The sequence below is a fragment of the Gallinula chloropus genome (assembly GCF_964237585.1).
Source record: "Gallinula chloropus genome assembly, chromosome: 10".
Classification (NCBI taxonomy): Eukaryota; Metazoa; Chordata; class Aves; order Gruiformes; family Rallidae; genus Gallinula; species Gallinula chloropus.
In genome coordinates this window covers 22,718,086-22,739,777 of record NC_140095.1, presented here as the reverse complement: position 1 = coordinate 22,739,777, position 21,692 = coordinate 22,718,086, and the positions used below count along the sequence as shown (strand labels likewise).

At 52.0% G+C, this 21,692-nt stretch overlaps 2 protein-coding genes across 5 annotated transcripts in view; one reads left to right on the top strand and one right to left on the bottom strand.

Annotated features, from left to right (window-relative positions):
• Positions 1 to 7,507, top strand: part of PPP2R2B (protein phosphatase 2 regulatory subunit Bbeta) — a 66,658-nt gene extending 59,151 nt beyond the window's left edge. The window contains exons 5-9 of the mRNA XM_084268729.1: positions 2,617 to 2,794; positions 3,907 to 4,071; positions 5,987 to 6,156; positions 6,631 to 6,722; positions 7,163 to 7,507. Coding sequence (XP_084124855.1) covers positions 2,617 to 2,794; positions 3,907 to 4,071; positions 5,987 to 6,156; positions 6,631 to 6,722; positions 7,163 to 7,442 — 885 coding nt within the window. The 3' untranslated portion in view covers positions 7,443 to 7,507. The remainder of the gene's footprint in view (positions 1 to 2,616; positions 2,795 to 3,906; positions 4,072 to 5,986; positions 6,157 to 6,630; positions 6,723 to 7,162) is intronic.
• Positions 7,508 to 9,766: 2,259 nt separating this feature from the next.
• The window catches only part of TCERG1 (transcription elongation regulator 1), a 31,666-nt gene continuing 19,740 nt past the window's right edge, over positions 9,767 to 21,692 (bottom strand). For all 4 annotated transcript variants that reach the window (XM_084268809.1, XM_084268811.1, XM_084268808.1 and 1 more), the window contains 10 exons: positions 21,549 to 21,684; positions 20,526 to 20,615; positions 20,029 to 20,147; positions 17,938 to 18,088; positions 13,827 to 13,991; positions 13,134 to 13,316; positions 12,504 to 12,683; positions 11,562 to 11,645; positions 11,238 to 11,338; positions 9,767 to 10,853 (listed from right to left, as the gene is read on the bottom strand). In XM_084268809.1, coding sequence (XP_084124935.1) covers positions 10,652 to 10,853; positions 11,238 to 11,338; positions 11,562 to 11,645; positions 12,504 to 12,683; positions 13,134 to 13,316; positions 13,827 to 13,991; positions 17,938 to 18,088; positions 20,029 to 20,147; positions 20,526 to 20,615; positions 21,549 to 21,684 — 1,411 coding nt within the window. In that variant the 3' untranslated portion in view covers positions 9,767 to 10,651. The remainder of the gene's footprint in view (positions 10,854 to 11,237; positions 11,339 to 11,561; positions 11,646 to 12,503; positions 12,684 to 13,133; positions 13,317 to 13,826; positions 13,992 to 17,937; positions 18,089 to 20,028; positions 20,148 to 20,525; positions 20,616 to 21,548; positions 21,685 to 21,692) is intronic.

Below are 21,692 nucleotides of genomic sequence, written 5' to 3'. Positions count from 1 at the left end.
GGAGCACTGTGACCGTAGGGCACCTCGGGGCACGGGACAGGGTTTTCTGGAGGAACGCTGGGTCTCTGCATCTCTTGGGGCCGTGTCTGTCACAGCTCCATGAGTCAGGAGCTTTCCCGCAGGAGCAGGGAGCGTGTGGAGACAGCTGACATGGCAGATGATGAAGGAGGGAAACCTGATGGGAAGGGGCAGAGCAGAGCAGCAGCAGTGGCTGATGTCACTGTACCTGTGTCGTGGTCCTTCGCTGTGTGGCGGGAGGTGACAGGAGGATGCGCAGCACCCACGGTGGGAAGGGGCCGGGGCACGGCAGCTGCCCCCACCCCCGGGCAGGAGGAGATGGATTTTGCAGCTGGAGGGGGGATTGGTGCCTCATCAGCTCGGGAAGGGGAAGCCCTGGCCAGGCCAGAGAGAGGAGTTGAGCATTTCATGTGCTTCGATTGCGTGGAGCTGGCTCCACTGCAGGGAGTGCCTGCTGGAGGCAGGAAGAAAAATTAAGACATATTTTCTTCTAAATGAAAAATGACTGGCATCCCCCACTTCCTGAAAACAGGAAGTAATTTAATTTATTAGCAGTTTATTTTATTTGACAGCCTTTCTATGTACTTGATGCGGTTTGTTACACTGAATTACCCTTTAATAATGGGTCTATATGATACCAGTCTGCCTGCAGGTTGGCTCCGTGGCTGAAGGAGGGGTGCCCTGAGGAGCTCCCTGCTGTTGTGTATTGCTGTGGCAGTGCTGGGGGACCTGGCACATGGGGCAGACACCAGCTTGGACTCTGTGCTTCAAAGAGACCGCCCAAGAGACCAAGTTTCAGTGGTGTCAGATGCCCGTCCCTTAGAGCCTTCTCTGACATCCCTGACCGCCGCTGCCCTGGTCCCGGTGCCTCGGGGCGACAGTCTGGGGGTCTTCCCTAGGACCACCCTGCCTGCACCCGCAGCTGCCCTCCCTGCCAGTCCCGGGTGGGGTTTGCCTTCTGCTGCAGGACTTCTGCTGCCGTGGGGGGAGATCCCCCAGCCAGCGCCGGCTGCTGGCCACTCCTGCCACTGGAACTCCCGTCAGTGTTTAGTGGGTCTGGTTGACACCCTCAGGCAACCCCCTGCAGCATGGCAAAGGAAGGGCTGCAGACATTGGCTGCTTTCCATATTCCGGGGCAGATTTGTGATGCTTTAGCAGATAAAAGAATTCCTTCCTTAAGGAAGCACACAGGGATGACCCGGTTCGTGCCTCTCGTGGGGTTTTACCTGGTGACAGCCCAAGTTCCAGACTTACAAAACCTTCCCAGAACTTGGCTCTGAAGTGGCATGTGGAGAAATTTCCTGCTGGAGAGTTCATCTTAGCTCTGTGATTGTGAGTAGCTGCCGTATGAAACTGGGTAGGGAACTGTGCCGGGCGCTGGAGGCTGCGGATGGCACACTGCCTGGCTCACACCTGGGGTGTCCTGGTTGCTTCGTGCTGCGCTGCAGGGCTCCTGCCAGGGACCAGGGCAGGGCCGGGGACTGGCCTGGGTTTGACTGTGAGGTGCGGTCCGGCCACGCAGCATCATCTCCCCGAGTTAAATCCTGTGCCAAACCTTAGCTGGTTATTTTTGTGGCCCGCGAGGCCTGGCGTAACTGCTGAGCCCCTTCCCTGTGCACGGCCTGAGTGACAGCCCGGCTCCCGTCACCGCTGCGAGGATGCGAGCCGCCGTCCCCAGATGGCTGCGCAGAGTCCTGCAGCGGCAGGCGATGCATCATTGCCCGTGTCAGCCTGGATTAGCAGGCAGGCTCGTCACATTAAGCTCAGGCTCGGAGCTGGCAGTCCCTGCGCGCTCGTGTCACTCGAGCTGGCTGTCAGGCTGCCGTCCCCACCTCCGCTGCCAGGGGAAATCTCTTCGGGCAGCACGCAGATAATACACAAGGTAATGAAGTAGCTTGAGGGAGCAGCTTGCTGCAGGCAGGGAGCAGAGCTGCACCTCACTGGTGTATTAGCAGCCGTAAGTGCATTCTACCTGTAGTTACTACTCACAGGGCTCCTTGCACAGGCTGCTCTCGTGTCTCTCCATCCCCCGTGTTCACAGGAGTTACACTCTTTAATCTAAAGGCACATGGGTATGTCCCTGTCCCTGCCCCACATCCGTCCCCACCCTATGCGCTCCCTTTCCCCTATCTTGCATCTCTTACTCTGTCGCTTCTCTGGGAAACAAGGGTGTGAAAGGTAAGAGAAGAGTCAGTGCTGACCCAGCTCTTGAGAAGTGTATTTCTGTTAGAGACGCACTGGGAATGTCGGGTCCCGGCCTGCGGGATGGGACACGGCACGAGCGGGGATGGGACACGGCACAGGTGGGGTTTATGGTTTTTCAAAGGTAGAAGGGGGCCACATTGGGGGCTCAGGCATGGTTTAGGAGGCTCTCACTGCCTCACAGCTGTCATACCATGCTGGTGCCTCTTCCAAATGTGAGAGGCTTTAACGCCTGTTTGTCCTTCAGTTCACACAGGTAGAAAGGCGTCAGGGTTCCGTGATGAGAGTCCCTCAGGAGGCAGATCTGGATGGGACACCATGTCGGGCGCTGGCGTGTGCTGGGTGGGATGGCTGGACCCTGTTCCTGGATGCTGACGTTTGCTTCCCGTCCTGCAGGTGCCAGTGCTCCGGCCCATGGACCTGATGGTGGAGGCCACCCCCCGGCGGGTGTTCGCCAATGCTCACACCTACCACATCAACTCCATCTCTGTCAACAGCGACTACGAGACCTACATGTCTGCAGACGACCTGAGGATAAACCTGTGGAACTTTGAGATCACCAATCAAAGCTTTAGTATCCTTTGATGTGAGAGGAACAAGGGGGGTGTAAAGGGGGTGCCGTGGCCAAAGAGCAGGTGTAAGAGCCCTCTGAGCCCAGGCACAACCGAGCGCCAGTGGCAGGATGAGGAAGCTGGATGGGACACGGGTCCTGGTGAAGGTGGGTGGCAGAGGGGTGACCCTGTGTGTTTCGGCTCTGTGGGAAGCAGCAGTGCTGTGCCTGTATCTGTGGTGACGGTGATGCAGCACCTGGCCTCATGCCCCAGCCCCCTCACGGGGTTGACACGGGGGGCCCCTCGGGCCTGGGCACAGTGCTGTTGTCCTTGCACCTGGCTGCCAAGCACCCAAGGCCCCGTTCTTGTGTGTCATTCCCAGGGCGCTCCCCTCTCACCCCTGCCCGGGCTGTGCTGGTGGGATGCTGGGCTGAGTCCAGTGGGTGTGTTCGGCTGTGGCACCAAGCTGCTCCCTCCACACAGGGATCAGCTGGTGACACCATGACAGCCGCCTCCTGCTGCAGGCGACACGCTTCTGAATCTCGCCTGCAGCATCTGCGCGGGGTGGCAGGAGGGAGGGGGTCTGCGGGTGATGGAGGAGACAGATGCCTTGGGGAAGGTGGAGAGAAGAAGTACTAATGGTGCCGTCTCCATCACAGCCGGCAGCGGGGTGACAGGCTGCCAGTCACAGCCGCGTAAATGAGGTCGTGCCAGTCACCCTTGTAACAGCTGCATCAGAAATAATAACGATGGGGCACTAATCACGGGGTATTTATACAGCCATTGCTGCTCAGAAATCCCCGGGGCATGGGGCGCGTTCAGGCAGCTGGAGAGAATTGCAGCAGTTGTGGGCCTGTGACCGGGGAGCTTGAGCTGCGCAGGGGGGCTCCAGGCTGACATGCTGGAGCTGCGGTCCCCGGCTCAGCGGAAAACAGGTTGGGAGGTGGCCTTGCCCTGCACTGGGACTGGCTGGTCCTGGCTCGGTGCTGCGGTCCTGTCCCAGGACTGTGCTGCTCTCCAGGGACACCTGGTTTGCTTGGAGGGGGCAGCTGGATGCCCAGATTCCGCAGGAGGGGGCAGTGGGAGGGGGGTATCTGTACCAGCTCACCTGTGGCTCCTTGACTCGCCTTGCCAGACATCGTGGACATCAAGCCGGCCAACATGGAGGAGCTGACGGAGGTGATCACAGCCGCCGAGTTCCACCCCCATCACTGCAACACCTTCGTCTACAGCAGCAGCAAAGGCACCATCCGGCTGTGCGACATGCGCACCTCCGCCCTCTGCGACCGCCACGCCAAGTGTGAGTACACATGGCCACGGGGCGGGACGGGTCCGACTTTGGGTGGAAAGAGCCCAAAACACGGAGCATGGGGGCTGACCCGGGCTCAGGTCTGCCTGTCCCCGTGCCCTCCGCGCACAGAGAAATCACCACAGGAAGTCAAAGGGCGTCGGGATCTTGGAGTGGCTGTAACACTGGCAAGAGCAGCCCTGCTCTGGGAAGGCAGGAACCTCGCTGGGGTTCCTGCAGCTGTGTCCCCCTGAGGGCACTGGGCTCCCCGCTCTCTTTATGGGGGGCACGTTGTACCTGGCGAACTCCTGGGCACGATTTCCCCAAGGGACAGCCTTGCTTCTTGTCGTGTTGCCTCTGTTGTGGCAGCAGCGCTGCCTGACGTTGGCTCTTTGCTGGAGACCGGTGGGTGCGCAGAGCAGCGTTGTAAGGATGTCACACAGGTTGTGCCCGTTGGCAGTGCCCGTGTGCCCAGAGCCCCATACCGGGGTGGGCAGCACTGTCCCAGACCCGTTTTGGGGTAGCCCTGCTTGAGCTCTGCTTTGTTGCTGATTTTGGTGCGTGTGCTGGAGATGCTGCTGGTCCCCTGGCGCCTCGGGCTCGGCAGCAGAGGGGCTGGTGCAGGGGGACCCCTCCTGCTCAGCATCAGGGGAAAACAGGGATGTTGCGTAACGGAGTTAATGCTCAGAAATCCTTCCCATGAGCTCAGCAGCCCAGATCTGCTCCTGCAGCAGGAGCAAAGCTGCACAAAAGCCTTTGGCCAGGAAGCAAAAATAGCTCCCTCCCTGCCCACGCCCTGCCCAGACACCCGCTCTGGTCCTGAGCCCGCTCTGCTGGGCTGCAGGGACGTGTGGCACCACCCGGTGTCAAGACCCCTGTCCCACTGAGCCCCTGCCGCTCCCAGTGCCAGTCCCTGGTGAGCCGGCACGCTGCAGAGGTTGTGCAGAGTCCCAGGGGCTGGTGGCAGGCATTCCCCTGACACACTCCTGGGCGTTGGTGCCCCAGGGTTCCACGCAGGGACGGTGAACCCGAGCCAGCGTGTGCTGGCCACAGCACCGTGCTGAGTGATGAGCTGTGCTGGCCACGCTGCCTTGGGGCACAGTGCTGCCTCCTATCACATCCCCAGCTCTGGCACCGGTGGGTCGGCGCCACTGGCGGCTGCTGCTGCTTTAGGGGGTTTGTGGAGGAGCCTCAGCACTGGGATGAGGGTCGGGAACCACATCTTCCTCCCAAAGAAACGTGGAGCCGTGTGAGCTGTCCCACATTACCCGGCAGCAGGGATCCTGCTGGGCAGGAGAGCTGTCGGCAGAGGTGGAGAGCGCAGGCTGGGCAGATGTCACCTCTTCTGACACATCTCGAGCGTGGCTTTGGTAAAGCCACACGTGCCCGGCTGATTTTACTTTGAAATCGAATTTGTAAATAGATTTGATTTGGGGCTTCATCGGTCTCCTTCAAACCGTTCAGACTGTGATTTATTCAGAGGCTGATAGGATTAAATCTGTAGGTTGCAGCAGCTATAAAACATTTACATTGACTTTCGGTTACGCTGCACATTGATTCTCAGGAGCAGAAAGGGGAGTGGGGCTCTGTGTCTGTGCTGCTGCTGATAGATTGGTCTCCAATGATCCCTCCTGCTTCCTGCACACCATAAAAACAAAGAACCTCCAACTGGGCCAAGTCAGGTCCTTAAAACGCAGGTATTTGTGTGGTCTAAGCCAAACCCAGAAGAGGGGAGCGCTCACCCAGCTCACTGTAGGTCTCCAGAGCCTCAGCAGAGCCTGTTTGCCGTGTGGCAGCATGGCTCCAGCAATTCCTGCTCCTCCCAGGAGCATCCTGCCATGCTTGGGCAGGGGGGCAGGTCCCTGGGCAGGGGTAGGGGAGCTCCTGCCTCAGCTGATGGTGGTGCCTCTCCTGTTCTCTTGCACAGTTTTTGAAGAGCCCGAAGACCCAAGTAACCGGTCATTTTTTTCTGAGATCATCTCCTCAATCTCCGATGTCAAATTCAGCCACAGTGGGAGGTACATCATGACCCGGGACTATCTCACCGTCAAGGTGTGGGACCTGAACATGGAGAACCGGCCCATCGAGACCTACCAGGTGAGTGTGGGCACCCGGAGCCCTGGGCACGGCCGTGCTCCTGCCCGAGCCGTGCTGTGGAGCTGGCAGCAGCGGGGCAGGGACAGCCAGAGTGCTCTGCCATGAAGGGGGGGGAAGGACAGCGAAGGACTCAGTGCTGGCTCGAGCGGCGTCTGACCTGTACCCCATCCCCGCTGGCTGTGGGTGCAGAGGGGATGCTCCAGCCCTTGCTGGTTAGCGGGTGCTGGGCAGAGCGGTCCTTGCCACCCTCTGCCAGGGGACCTGTCTCGGTGCCACCAAGCCATGGTGCTGGGGCTGCTTCTTCCAGTGGAAAGGGAGCTGTGGCCAAGGACACGCCATAACATGCAGGGAGTGTGGGACTGGGCCGTGTCTGGCAGCTCCTGAGGAGCACCAGGCTGGTGTGTGCCCACTGGTGTGGGGGTCAGGCAGTGCCGCGGTGCGGGGCCCTCATGCCAAGTCCCTCCCTGCCCGCAGGTTCACGACTACCTGCGGAGCAAGCTGTGCTCGCTCTACGAGAACGACTGCATCTTCGACAAGTTCGAGTGCGTCTGGAACGGCTCTGACAGGTGAGTGGGGCGGTGGCACCCACCCTGTGGGTGCCAAGCTCGGCCCTGGCGGGACAGGCTGCAGGATGGGCTGAGGAATGGGCTATGGGAGGTACAACTGGGCCTGAGCCCAATTCCAGATCGAGTCCAGGTCTCCATATGGCTCTGGACACCCAGTCTGCCCTGTCACACCGCAATCTGCCCCTGAGAGACTGAGGAAACCATTGGGTCAGCTAAATCTGCCATAAGGCCTGAGCTCTGTGTGTGTTGTTCCCTGGGCTCAGCAGGAGAAGGACATGTGGCTTCTGAGCCAAGTCTGAGCCTTTTGTCTCAGGATGGGGCATGAGCGGCCGTGCCCTGTGCTGCCCATGCTGGGCAAGTCTGGGGTGGGTGGCAGGGCTGGGTAGGGGTGGTGGGGGCCGGTGCTGCGCGCGGTGACCCATCCTTCCCCCCCCCCACAGTGTCATCATGACCGGCTCCTACAACAACTTCTTCCGCATGTTCGACCGCAACACCAAGCGGGACGTGACGCTGGAGGCGTCGCGGGAGAACAGCAAACCCCGCGCCATCCTCAAGCCCCGCAAGGTCTGCGTGGGCGGCAAGCGGAGGAAAGACGAAATTAGCGTGGACAGTCTGGACTTTAGCAAAAAGATCCTGCACACAGCTTGGCACCCCTCCGAGAATATCATCGCCGTGGCAGCAACAAATAACCTGTATATATTCCAGGACAAGGTTAACTAGGAGGACAAGTTGTTCTTTAGGAGTCCCATGTACTGAATACTAGTAAACACAAGATTTCAAATGTTTCTTTTATTGATTTCTTTTTTTCTCTCCCCTTTTCCTTCTTCCTCCTGTGCAGTTCCTGTTCTGCAGGGAGCGGCCATGCGGAGGAGCCCTCCTGCACCCGGCACTAGGGCGGTGGGCACACCCAGCAGACACCACATTTCTCTGTAGTTCTGCCTTGAGAGTGAAGCTGGAGCATGGGGTGGTCAGGGTGGCGCTGGGCATTTGCTGTGCCCAGGCAGCACTGGGCTGACACCCATGGGTGTGGGGGGGGTGGGGGCAGGGGTTGCTGCACTGGGAGCAGGAGGGTGTGCGGGGGGCGGGGGGGGGGGGGGGGGGGGGGGGCGCACCCTCGGCGGTTCAGTTACCACAGCCCCGCTCTGATGGTTTTACATGTCAGCCCAGGAACGTCCCTGTCCCCGTCCCCCCTCCCCGTTGCACTGCAAGGTCAGGTCGTCGTCCCTTTCCCCGGTTCCGTATTTGTCTCTTGTTATGATTTTGTGTTTTTACCAACAGACACAGCAAAACCAAACCTGAACCAGCACAGGTCAGCGTTGCAGTGGACAAGCTGGAAGGTGGGGCTGTGCTGCGCCCCACGCTGGGGCTGCTGTAGCCAGGCTGCTGCCGGCTCCCCCACCCCAGACACTCCTGAGGATTTGGCTGTGTAGATACTGTGGTGCCTTTTTTTGGTATATGAAATACCAATACGATGCTTCCGAACTGCAGTGATGGAACCACCCGGCCCTGGGCTTTTCTTCCACCTTTCTTGTCTTCTGCTTTGGTCATTTTCACTTGTTCTGTTGTGAGCTCTTGCATGGTCTGACTCAACCGGTGCTCTCTCTCTCTCTCTTTTTTTTTTAACTAGTTTATTTATTTATTCTTTTTTTCTAAAGGATAAGTACATTGCTAATTTATGCCCTTCTAAAAAAGAATCCAACCACATCGTGCTGTCAGCACCTGAGCACTTCAGCCAGAGGCTGGCTCTGGCCCTATGTCATCATTATAATAATAATAATAGCAGCAGTAACTCTGTCTCTTGCATGGCCCAGCTGACCCTGCTGCCCCAGTGATGGGGCAGGTTACTCTTTTACTTGAGCAATTGTTCAATGAGGAAAACACAGCAGCACTGTGGTACCACTGACCTGGCCACTGCGCCTGCAGCAAAGAGCAAATGAGGCAATAGAGTCAATTAAAAATATCAGAGCTGCCACTTTGGAAGTGGCTCCTTCAGGGTGACGCTGCTGTACAGCCCTGGGCATCCCCCTGTGCCCACATCCTTGCAGGGCCGGTGGGCACGGGGCCCACAGCTCCCTTGGGATCCCCACTGTCATCTGAGGGGGGGGATGACCCTGCCTGGGGCAACAGGAGCTGCGGGGAGCCCCAGCTGTGCACCCCTGAGGCATGGGAGGGCAGAGGGAAACCCAAGTGCACTGGCTCAGCCTTTTCCCACCCATCATGGCTTTCAGGAGTCACTTTTTTTTTAAAAAAATGAAATGGTAAAAAAAATAAATAGCAAGAGTAACTGAAGCATTTTTCTAAAAGAAACCTTCTTCTGTTCCTGTAAAGCAAGCCTGCACTCCAGCCTCAGAAGTAAAGTTGTCCCAACTGTGTCTCTGTGTGCTGCTTGTCCTGCCTCTTGCCTGCTGGGGACAGGGGTGGTCTCTCATAACAAGGGGTGACTGGGGGGTGTCCTATAGCCCCCAGGGATTCTGCATCCTCACTGTGGGTACAGGTCCCAGGCTGGTGGGTGCATTGGAGATGGGGGAGCAAGAGCACAGCCCCCCCCCCACCAGCTGGGTGCACCGTGGCGAGGGGTGATCCACAGGGACTGGGCAGTGTGTGGGCAGCAGTTTGGAAAGCCAGGGATGTGGAGCCCACCCCAGTGGTTTGATGTCTCTGTGGCCCTGTGCAGCCCAGGATGCATTTGGTGGCCAGGTGGGGAGGGCTCGTGCTGATTTCTCATGGAAGAATCAACCCTTCCCCACCCCTCAACTCAGGAAGCGATCCACATACTTACAGGAGAGAGAGCAGGAAATGCTTCAGCATCACCATCCCACCAGCTCAGACAAGAGACTAAGGAACTAAGCTAGAAAATAGCTCTGCTTGGTGCCCACCAAGCTGCCCCCGAGGCTGCTGCTGAGGCAGAACCCGACCTTGCAGAGTGCCACAGGTGCTCCTTTGCCAAACACAGCCAAGAATGTAGGTGATGCAGCTTCAGCACTTTGCTCGCAGAGGCATAAGTCCAACAGAATCCAACAAAAAGCAGGATGAGGCCTGTACAGTCCATATATAAAAAGGGTTGGTTTATTGTAGTTCAAATACATAAACTGAACAATCCCAACATTTCAAAATTAAACTTTAGAAACACAAGTTTAACATTCAAAACAGGAGTATAGTTTACAAGAATTGCCCAGAGGGAGAATCCACAGTCTAATCCAGAAGTATGTAAAGATCACTTTATTGTAAATAAAAATGTGTTTGTACAACCGTCCTGTTCTGCTCTGGTAACCACTGTTACTGCACAAGTGTTTCCAACTTTGAGTAAAAATTCTGACAAATCTGCACTTGGACAGAGCAACCTGATTTTGCTTCTAATTCATGGACTGGGTAAGGAACAAAGCAACCTGTGAACAAGCGTAGCCTGGTCTCTGATTCTCCTCTCTCAGTTCTAACTCTGGCTTTCAAGGGTTTAGCTCCATTTACGAGGGTGGAAGCAACTGGGGCTTGCACTTCCATTGACACTATCAGGCAGCAATTCCCCTCCTACGCCAGGACAAGAGGGGACAGCGGGGAGCACATGCGGGGTTCCAGCCACAGGCACCATCACCTCAGGTGTGTAGTGCTGCTGAGACAAAGCCTGGAGCGCCCAGCCTCCACCCCTCACACACAGGCACTGCTCCAGAGCTGAACTGGCCCCACACAGCCCACCCGTGCAGGTTCCTGTCAGTCCCACCCCACAGAGACTCAGAAACACCCCGCACAGGGACTTCTTGGAGCTGGGCCCCCCCGCCGCCCCCAGAGACCATTTCATGTTCACAAATGCTGCTTCTTCCTCTGCTCCTCAGATGGTTCTGCAATGGATTCACGGCAATGTGTATGTATAGACCTGACAGATGGCTCATGCAAGCGTTTGAGTTGAGTTACCCTTGGTTAGGAGGATCCTGTAACTACTTTGTTGTTCGCCGTGTGGGCTCTGACGCGGTGGGAGGTGGGGGTGGGCCTCGGCGGTCCAGGTCGTCTACATAGGACACGATGAGCTTACGTCTCTCCTCTGGTACACAGTCGAGTACCAGGTAGCGCTTGTCGTTCTGTAGTATCTTCTCTACATCCTTCAGGTGCTGATCTGACTCCTGGATCAGCTTTTTGGATCTGAAAGCAGGTGCACGCGTTACCCCCAAGCGTGGCCCAGGGTGTGCTCAGCACTCCCGGGAATCCCGCACTCTGACCCCGAGGAGCTGTGAGCAGCCGCCCACAGCCCAGGGAGAGGCAAAGCAGGGGACAGGCACAGAGACCTGGCTGTCTCCTCAGCTAGAGATGCCGCTGTGGGTCAGGAGCCGGCACACCAGCAGTGCTCCACGCACAGGAAACGCAGCGTGCTGCTTGTGTCTGTGCTAGGCTAATGAAGCACCACGGAGACTCGCACCTGGCTGCAGGGGCTCTGCACAGCACCCTGCCATCTATACAAATGCTGACACCTAGCACAGACCAAAAATAACCCCAAAGAGGAGTCCTGTGGCACAGGACACTACCCACCTGTACGTTATGAATTTGGTCTCTTTCAACAGCGTCCGGAAGTCGGCTTTGGCAGTGATGTATTTGTCTCTGATGTACTCCTCAAACTCCCTTTGCTTTTTCTGAAAGAGAAGAGAAGCTGAAACGCTGGATGACGTATGTGACATGCTCAGCATGAGCAATAATTACACATCAATTATATTTTTCCCGTATCTTTTACATTTTCAATTTTTAAAAAGCCCTTATGTAAACAGCAACACTGTGATCACTAAAGCAGGAACCCCTCCACAGCCAGGGACTCCCTTCCTCCACAGCCACGCAGCCAGCACGTGATCAACCGCTTACCCTGTCACTCGAAGAGAACTTAATGCACCTCGGATCTTCCTTAATGATTTTTTTCACTTCTTTCCACGTTGATGTTAAAGTTATCTTTCAAAAGAAGCAAAAATAGTTAAAGTAAAAGAAAATTAGATTCCAAGAATACAGGACGTGTGTATTCCTACAGCTGGTGTGTTCATTATCCCCCGAGTCCAGTGAAGCGCCAGGTTTCGTCTATACTGCTACATTTGTATTTGTAATGGGCTCCTTGTGTTTACTTGTCTTCAGTACTCCGAGGTGCCATTCTCAGATCGTCATAATTTACACCCCAAAGGCTTTTCCTGGCCCATATTTATGGATACAAATGTCATATTAGAAATTACCTGCAGAAAACTTGTTTCTGAGCTGTGTCTCTGACATTTCATTCTATGTCAGGCATTAAATAAAGAGGTTAACCCTTTTGGGTTAAAGGATGTGCCAAGCCTTAACTAAAAGACAGCAAAGCTCACTAACCCCCCTGTACACAGAACTGGTGTCAGGCTTCCACAGCATTACACGGGACAACAGGCTCAGCAGCAGGAGATACAGCAGGAGAAATCAAAGTGATGAACCTGGCACAGCTACACACTGATACTCGTTACAACAAACACACTGGACATTTCAGAGAGCAAAACACCGTCTAGTAAAGAGCATCAAAAGCTCAGTGGTGAAGAAACAGAACATCCTGCAGGAGATAGAGAGATCAGCGATTAACCGCTTAAATGCAGGCAAAGTGTGTGTCAAACCAAACAGCACTCAGACAGGTAAGGGAGCACAGTGCACAATGCTGTTTCGAAGAAGGAAAGATTGTGGTGAGGGAAAGGGGCCCTAGAAACAAACCCAAAGACATCAGACTGCATGACAGAGAGTGCAAAAAGAGCTCACACTGGGCTGGCAAAGACACGGAGATTGAAGGTGTGCAGCTCTTACCGCTGAAGTCTCATCCAGAAGTTGCCTAAAGTGTTCCCTCTTCTTTTTGGTAAGTGCTTCAATGTGCTCATTAAAGAGCTTCTCTTTCTCTTCTCTTTCTAACAAGGAGCCAGACTCCCATCGGTGATCTTTGCGTAGAGTCCTCCTGGTATCAGACCACGACACGTCTGAAGAACGCACCTGAGCCAGAACAGGATTACTTTTGAAAACATCTTTTCTACAGGTCACTGACATTTATGATTTATCTCTCTTGTTTCAAGGTAACAGTGAGACAAAGGCGCTGGGTTTGAAGCACAAGGATGAGAACACAGAAGCAAGACGACTTGTCCTACTGCTCCACAGGCAGAAGTTTATGGGAACATGCCTGAAAACGTGCCAGCACCTCCAGACTCCAGAGATGCAGCAATGATAATGCTGTCCAGTAACTCCCTGGGCAAGGCACCAGAACAGGAACCCAAACACAAAGCCTTCTCCTCCAGGCACCCCAACCCTCCCACTAGGGACAGGAGGGCAGCGAGGGGAAGGTGGCAGAATTCTGTTTCCATATAAACTTAACTACAAGTGCCCAGAAGCTTTTACATCACCCAACAAGTAGAAGAAGAGTGCTGGGAAAGCGTGTCCACGCCTCACCATGTCAGACAGAAGCGCTTTGAAGTTCTGTATGGCCTCCTCCCGTTTGTGCTGCTCCCGCTCCCTGTCGATCTCCTTGGTCTGCTCCGAGCGAGCCTTCTGCACCTCCCGCTCCCGCTCCCGCAAGCTCGCCTCGATGCGAGCCTGTCTCTCCAGCTCCTTTTCTTTCTCAGAATCCAAGTTCTGAAACACAAGAACAAGCCTTTCTCAACAGAAACACCACACACCTTGCACAGTCTATTTTACTGAGCTGCCTAATGAAAGGCTTATCAGCCAAAGGCCTCGTGGAACAAAACACACCCAGCTGATCTGAGATCTAAGGGACACAAAGTTTGGCTTCCACAGCTCTGCTGAAGCAGGACAGGGTTGAGGTGGTGGGGAGAGAGGTTTGGTCACAACGCTGACCACAGCACAACTCCTCTCCAGAGCACAGTGCTTGTGCACAGGGGGGCAGAGGGAGAGCACTATCCCTACTTGTTGGCCCAGTTTAACATCCCAGGCACTAAACTGCCTGGAAGGAAACTGGATTAAGAGAAGAACCAGGGAAGGGACAGTGTGTGAACCACAGATATTCCCCAGTAACTGTGGTGTAGAACCCTACCCAGTGTGGAACTGCAGCCCATCTTTTCCATCCTCTAGCCAGTCACCTCACCCTAACAGCAACACGACCAGAACACCCAAGCTCACACATACCTTAGCTATCTTTTCTATGTACTGTTTAAAAAGGTCTTCCCTCTGCGAGGAGCTATCCACCGCTTTGTATCGGGGGTCAGTCTCTACTTTGTCCTTCACTTTGCTCCAGCGAGACTGACTGTCCAGGTGGTGATTAGCCAGCAGCTCAAAGAAGTCCATTTTGATCTAATTTACAGACAGAAACAGAAAGACAGTGCTTGAGAAAGACACCTTGATACCCAACAGTTTGCTCTTATGAAAAAAGGAGTCAACTTACCTCCGACAGAGGGAAGCACACTAACATTACATACCATGGCAATTCAGAGAAATCATTACAACTCTGAATTCAGGCACAACTGTGTCTAAAATTCCCTTCCCCTTGGGACAATTTTGCTAAAGCAGATACATTAACAAGATCTGCTACATCCAAGATGAACTATGTTCTTTAAAGAATGATTCATCAAGAGAGTTTTTATTATTTTGCTCCGATTTAAGCTTTTTGATATATTTATCTCTCAAAGTAACAAGTACTGCTTCCCCATTACAGCACTGGGACAGTAACACCACAGAGGCTGGGCAGTGTTATACTGGGCTCTAGACAAATTGAGTATTCATGGATTCATGCTCCAAGTGTGGGTGAACATAGGGAAGTACTTGGATCTGCTGAGGGAGAGCAATGTCTAAGATGGATCTCACCAACAAGGAATGGCAATTAAGCAAATTACACTTAAGGTGGATACACACATATACCAACGTTCAAGGAAATGTTTTAGCCTACTTTTTCAATGAGAAGGGGCACATCACTGCCATGACAACAGCCATCCAAAGGGCTGGCAGAGGCTCAGTCATGTTAGTGGTTTTTATCGGGACAAGCAGCAGCACCTCTCACCCCAACTCCCAGAACCAGAAGTTGGGAGAGCAGCTACTGTGCCTTTACTGCACCGCCTTTTCCTGGGGCAGACACCTTCCTCTTCCTGCTGCACTGCAGGCACTGGGTATGCTCTCTCTTTATTTGCACTGCCTCATGCCTCAGGGGTCAGTCTGGCATTTAAGCCTCCACCTCCCCGAAGCCGAGGTGAGGGGTGGGGTGCCAGGGGACGGCTCCAGGGATGCAGAGGCAGGACGGAGCACGCTGCCTTCGCAGCATCCCAAGCCCTACCGCTCCACAGCACAGAGTCTGTCTTCATGGCACACTAATTAACCCCCACAAGCCGAAGAGGGGCGCTGGCTATTCAATTTTTGGCTACTTATCTCCCTACCTTGTGCCTTTAAAGGAAACCCAGCCAAAGCAGTTTAGCTGCAAAGCACTGAGGTTCTTGGGGGAAGCGAGCGGAGGGGCAGGCGAGCTGCATCCTCATCCTCTCACAGCGTGTTTAGTTACAGGGCACAAGGACAGGAGGGAGGAGCAGAACTGATGCTCTGCAGCCTTGCACCCCAATAATCTGAGCTCTTCACAGTATCAATACATAAACATAAAAGGCTTTATAGGCAGTTTTTCTTACTACCTCATCAGAGGTGATATTAAGATAGTAAGCAGGGATTAGCAAACAGCTGGTTAGTGTCAGTGGGACGTTGCTCTACATCTACAGCTCTATCACTTGTTCTTAAGGTATCTGAACAAAACGCTAAGCAAACCGTTTATTCACTGTACAATTACGAATGTCGTTTCAACACATCTTAAAACATGCATGCAGTACCAAAGATGAAGCTTTCTAAGCCATGGCATTCGAAATACTTGTTAAAAATCAAGGAATTCCCAGATGTTACTACAGAAGTCTGTAAAGTAAGGGTGCACTGGAGGTTCTGTGCAGCTCACAGGTGTTGTGTGGGATAAAAGCTGCATCCCGCAGCGGTGCTGGGCATGTTGTGGAACGGGTGATACAGCACTTGAGCCCAGCACCACAGCACCAGAGCCTGCAGGAAGAATGGCACATGGCATGGTGACTGTCCCAGGGAGCTGGGACATCTGCTGCAGCTCCCTGGGACAGGCACCATGCCACAATGAGTGATGTGTCCTGACCCCAATGCTCTCAAAGCATGGGTCCAGCCCCAGCCACCTGGCAGGCAGGGACAGCAAGCTGTGCAATTGGGTTTCCAATTGGGGAAATAAAAGACAAAAAGTGAAAACTTCTCCAAAACTTGAGTCAAAAAGCCTCACCAAGGACTAAGCTTTTCAGAGCACAGCTCCAGGGTGCTGCGAGCTTAGCGTTAGCTACACACAGGAGCCAGCTCAGCTAGGAAGAATGCTGTGTAAGAGAAGTGCTGAGGGCCTGACAGGATAGATGACTGGTGAGACAGACACCAGCACAGCGGGCTGCAGGCTGCTGGCAGGTGAACTTGTGGGAGGTCTGCATCAAGTGACATCAGGCTCTTCAGCCAGGACAGCACATGAGCGCCTTGGTCCTCCCTGATCCCCTCAAACCCACTGGGCTCACTGGATTTAGCTGCAGGGATAAAACCCACCACCTGAAGAGCTGGCTGCTCCAACAAGCCGCAGCTCCACAAAGTCAAATCCCAACACTGTGTAACTGGAACCCTTACGTTAGAGATTTCTGTCAAGTTGATCATCCTTAAATAGATTTTGGACTTTTAAGACAGACTGAGAAAGCTTCAGGTTAAATGCCTTAAATTTTCTTTTATGTTTTAAGCACTTTCAAAATCAAAGGAAAATAAGACTGAAAATATCTCAGGTGTATTTAGAAGGCTTTTTTTTTGGCAGTTAACACATTGCAGGTACAACTCTCATCACTTCACAAGGAAAAAAACTAAAAAAATGTAAAGTACCGGAACTGCGGGAGGCTAAAGGCACCACACAGAGATACCAATTCTTTCCTCACTAGGGAATCCCATAATATTTGCGTGTCAGTGATTGACAGCTGTCAGACTGAACTGATTGACAGGCCGCACAGCACATAACTGTAAAGTCTATCCACTTGTTATAAAACAGAATACATAAAATGGTTACAAAAGGCTTTTGGAGAAAAAAAAAACATTATTCAAAAGCAAACAAACACAATCGCTGTTCTTAACTTCCCAGCTTTAGAACAATCATGCAAGAGCAGAACAAGGAACCACTGCACGTCTCGACCCGCCCCGAGCTGCAGGGATGCTTTAAACCCCACGCTCAACATCGACACACAGCACGTAGAAGCCTAGTTTGAACAGCATCCCTTCTCCTCTGAAGGCACAATCATTTATTGACAGTATCAGCAGTAAGTGGGCATTGCCAAACATGGAGCAGGAATTGAACTAGAGCAGTGCCCACAGAAAACACACTGGCTGCTCCCCAGCCAGACTGTCCTCAAACCCAATCCTGTTAATCCATGTTTCTCTCCTGCACACACTCTTAGCAGGTGGAATGTGCAGTGACTCCACACCCCAAACCACATATTGCAGCCTTTAAAATGTCAAGAAATGGTTATGCTTCAGAGGTGCCCTTCTCCACTCACACCACACACCGGGACGTTGGGGTAGTGGCTGCGCAGTCTGATGCCAGTGTTTGACGATGCCTCCCCAGCAGCCCAAGCCTGCTCCTACCACTGGCAGCGCGGTCAAGTGACATTTGGAACTCATTAATCTTTAATAGCTGACCTTTAATTCTAATGAGTAGCAGTTTATACGTAAGATATATTTACCAAGAGATTAAAAAGTCACTAAAGCTAGCTTTAGATGGGAAGAGAAGACAGGGAAGCTGTTTGAAATGTAAACGCAGTATCCTACAGAGAATTTCAAATTCTTGGTGCCTCCACTGAGAGGGGCAATGGCCAGTTCTGGGGCTTCCAGCCAAACAGGACAAGAATCCTTTTCCTCTTAATGCTTCCAGATAAGGAAACTTTCAAAAAGCCCCCACAAACCCAGGGATTGTTCAGTTAAGTATACAACAGAAACAAACCCCACCCCAAAATCAAAAGCCCGTCTAAGTGAACTCAGCCCCACGAATCAAAGCTCCAAGAGTCACTGTACCTGCAAACTTACACCGGGTGGTTCAGAAAGAGCAAAGGGACATTGTACACCCCTAAGCAAGAGAAGGACCACATCTGGGAGGGCTCCCGGGGAGCCAAGCACTGGCCTCGTCCCGTCTCAGGCAGACTCACACCACACACACTGCTGGAACGAGGAAAAGCCGTCTTACCTTCTCGCCTCTGGTCTTCGAGTCTTCTTTCTCCTTCTTTCTTGCCGCTGTGATAAACTCATTAAACAAGGCCTCTCGATCTTTCATCTTTTCAATTGCCTTGAACCTGGAGTCTTTAGCATGCTTGGCTGCAAATTCACTAAAAGTAGTTCTGCAACAAAATGGCAAGCGAACTCATTTGGCAGAGCTGTCTTTGCTGGGGGACAGGCTCAGCAGAGAGCTACTTCTGCTACAATACATGCCAAAACCAAAAAGGAACATCCCATGGTCTCACTATAGAAACACTCCATCAGTGAACTACACAGGAAGGCATCAGGTTCAGGTACTGTCAGGCTTGCGGGGTGGGAGTGTTTGTGTGAACACAGCTACCTGCAGAGAGCGCAGGGTAGGAAGCGGGACTGCAATGCAGCCAAGAGAAATGGAAGAAAGCCTCATCTACACAGCCCTTCTTTGTGTGGGTGAGCAGTTCAGCCACCACTCTGTCTGGGCACATTCACTTGCAGCCAAACCACGCTAAGAGTTCACCAAGAAAATGGGCTTTTGGCATTGTTCACAGCAGAAGCCTGGCTGAGTCAGCCCTCCTCCTGCAGCGAGCACCATGTGGCCCCGTCCTAAGCTGCACGGAGCTGGAAGACTCCCAACGCTGTGGGCTTTCGACCCACGCTCCCCACAGCCTCTCCCTGACCATTCTCTCACCTCCAGGGCCAGATTCCAACCTGTGCAGTGGGTACAGTCCTGCCACTTACCTCGAAAAAAAACACTACTGTGCTTTTTCCAAGCTCTGATGCAAATCTGGCCCCAAGAATACGTGAGACACTTAAATCATACGAATGCTTTCATCACAGCATGGAAATAATTAGACTTGGAAAATCCAGCCTACTGTTGCTGTAGGGTAAATTGAAACAAGAAGAAAATTTGGTAGCTTATTCAAAAAGATTAGAAGGTGAATGTACAGCTATATTGAAGAACAAGAGCTGTTTAAGTGAAGTGGAACACCAACTCTTGAGCATGTTGGACTGAGAGAGAGATGATAAAAACAGTCTGGCACTCACAGAAGTACAGCAATATCTTTAGACAAACACTGAAACCAGAAGACAAAGGATAAGATTAAACAGGACAATACTTCAGCTCCTTCCCACCCCACCCCATAACCAGGTAAGAGTCAGTCCTGACACATCCTGGAGTCTGAGGATACTAAAGCTAAGATAACAGTCCATGTTGGGTCTGAATTATCACCAATGAACTTCTGCTTAAAATATTTCCATGCCTCCGTTCTTCCCAGCCTACAACTGCCCAAACAACTACCTTTGTAATGACCAGGTAGGTGTTCTAAGTGAGAGTGATTATCAGAGTTGAAGTAACTGAGAAGTTAACATAACACTGGCTCCCACCAGATTTCCAGATCAGGTCACTGGAAAAAAATAAAGCTGAAGTGAAACAAATGAGTTGTTATTTCACTGTAGAAGAATTAATGCCAGATAAGCCAAGAGATGCTGAAAGAGAACGCTTTAGAGCTCATCTGATGACATAAGCACATATTTCCTGAACTCTATGTGAGAAAGCTGTGAAACAAACAATTCTAGCCACACAAACTGGAACGTTGGTACACACACTGTCATCACCTCGCCAGTACCACTGCAAGCAGGTCTGACCTCAGGGGGATGCACTCCTTCCTGTATTAAAGCAACCAGAACATTCTGCCACCTTATTAACAACAGACTTTGTCACCAGAAAAACACCCCTTTGGCCCCTCCAAACCGAGGAGACCTCCCAGGTACTTCCCAGAGGCTGCTGATGCACTCAGGAAGAAGCAGGGCTATTAAAGAAAGCCAGTGGTGGATCAGGAGGCCTCCTGCAGCCCAGACAGCAAGCTGGGTGCTTCTTCAGACAGACTTAAAATGCGTACATTGTTATATATCACAAGTTCTATTACTCCATGGGTTAGGTGAATAGAAGCAGACAAAAGAAAATGACAACAGTATCTGATGATTTTTCTCCTCTTTGTCCATTCTGAACTAGATTAATCTACCTAAACCCACCCAACATTGTGCTAATACAGTTTATGCTTACGAACAAGCAAGCAGCTCCTACCTTGGATTAATCTTTGCTTCTTCCATCATTTTCTTGAAGTCCTCCTTGGCCTGCATGATTTTGTTCTTCTTCTCCTTGCGCTCCTCTTCTGCTCGGGTTTTCACATACTGATCAAAGACCTACAGAAACACCAGTCACACCCCTGAGGCACGTAACCTCTATGCAAGAGGGAGGGAAAACCCCATTTCTTTCATTTTCTCCTATATCCTTTCCTCTCACCACAGAGCAAACACAGAGGAGGTAGAAAGAAGGGTCAGGGACACTTTGTATTTGGATATGCAAATTACCCCAATCCGCTATACACTCACTGCTATGAACTCACTTCTTTTCTTGCTGGCTTCTTCTGTCTCCAGACAAGCCCTAACCATAAGAAAAATCCCTTGCAACACTGGTTAGTTTGTTAGGTTAGCAGGAGCCAAACCAGTAGACTGCACATGTCGATATAAAGTCTGTGGTAGCTGTGCCTGGATGGGGAGTAAGTTCCACTTCTGCTTTACCTGTTTTCTTTCTTTTGGGTTGAGAAGTAAGTAACGAGGATCAAAAACTATCTTGTGTAGCTCTTTCTCCCACGTTGAAAAAGCAGAGACCTTTAATGAAAAGAAAAAGTCAGATTTTAACCAGTGGTTATATTTCCTCCAATAGACAGAAATGGTGCAGTTTTGCTTGAAAAAAACATCGGGCCACCTGATGAAACAAACTCATCCTGAAGCATCACCACTAACAGGTGGTGGAGACTACCACAGCAAGTTCCAACACTAACTGGCTCTGAAAAGTAGTTCTAACACACACCTAATCACTGACAGTGTGACATTAAAATAAAAAGCACATCAGAAGAAAGCCTGGAGACTCTTTGTTATCCCATGCCTGCTCTAAGCCCTTTCTAAATGTTGTGAGTGTGAACAGTTCTGCTACAAGAGAGATTGATTTAACCACATTTGAGCTCATCTTAAGTAAGTTTTATTAAAACTATCCCACAAAATCCAGTTATTAAAATAAACAAAAGCTGCACAGGCAGCTGGAACCACTTTCATTTTTTAAAGTTAGTGTATAAATTTATGTTCTAATAGCCCAATTTATTATCAAAACTGGTTGGTGTCAAGCAGATTTCAAAGTTAGTTAACTGAAAGCAAGAAGTTTGCCATTTAAGGGTACAAGTGGAACTTACTGTTTTTCTCATGTAGGAACATTTCCAAAAACATTAAGGATGTGTCCAGTTCTGTCCCCTATTTATTTTCAATGGCAGCTTTCAATTAGGTAATAACTTCACTTGGGAAAAAAGTAAAAAAAGTAGTCTTGATACTGATTAATTTCAGTTACTTAGAAATAAAAATGTTGCAATAATTGTAAAATCCTTTGACACACAGAGTCTTGTACCAAACACATCCATTGATCAGAGGAAGGATGAGACTGTTTTGCTTATGCCAAGGCACCATAGGTAGGTTCTGAATCCGCCTGTGCCACCCCGTCTTTCCCTCCCTCCCCTCCCCACACACAGACACACAGACAGGCTGGTTCCTGACCCCTCTCTCTAGCAGCATGTCCTTGAACTGCTTCATCCGAGCCTCCAGAGGGACAATGGCTCTCTCGCGAGCAGCTTTGATTTCGGCTTCCATGGCAGCCTCCTTCTCCGAATCAATGTCTTTGTTATCATCTTTCCTGAAAAA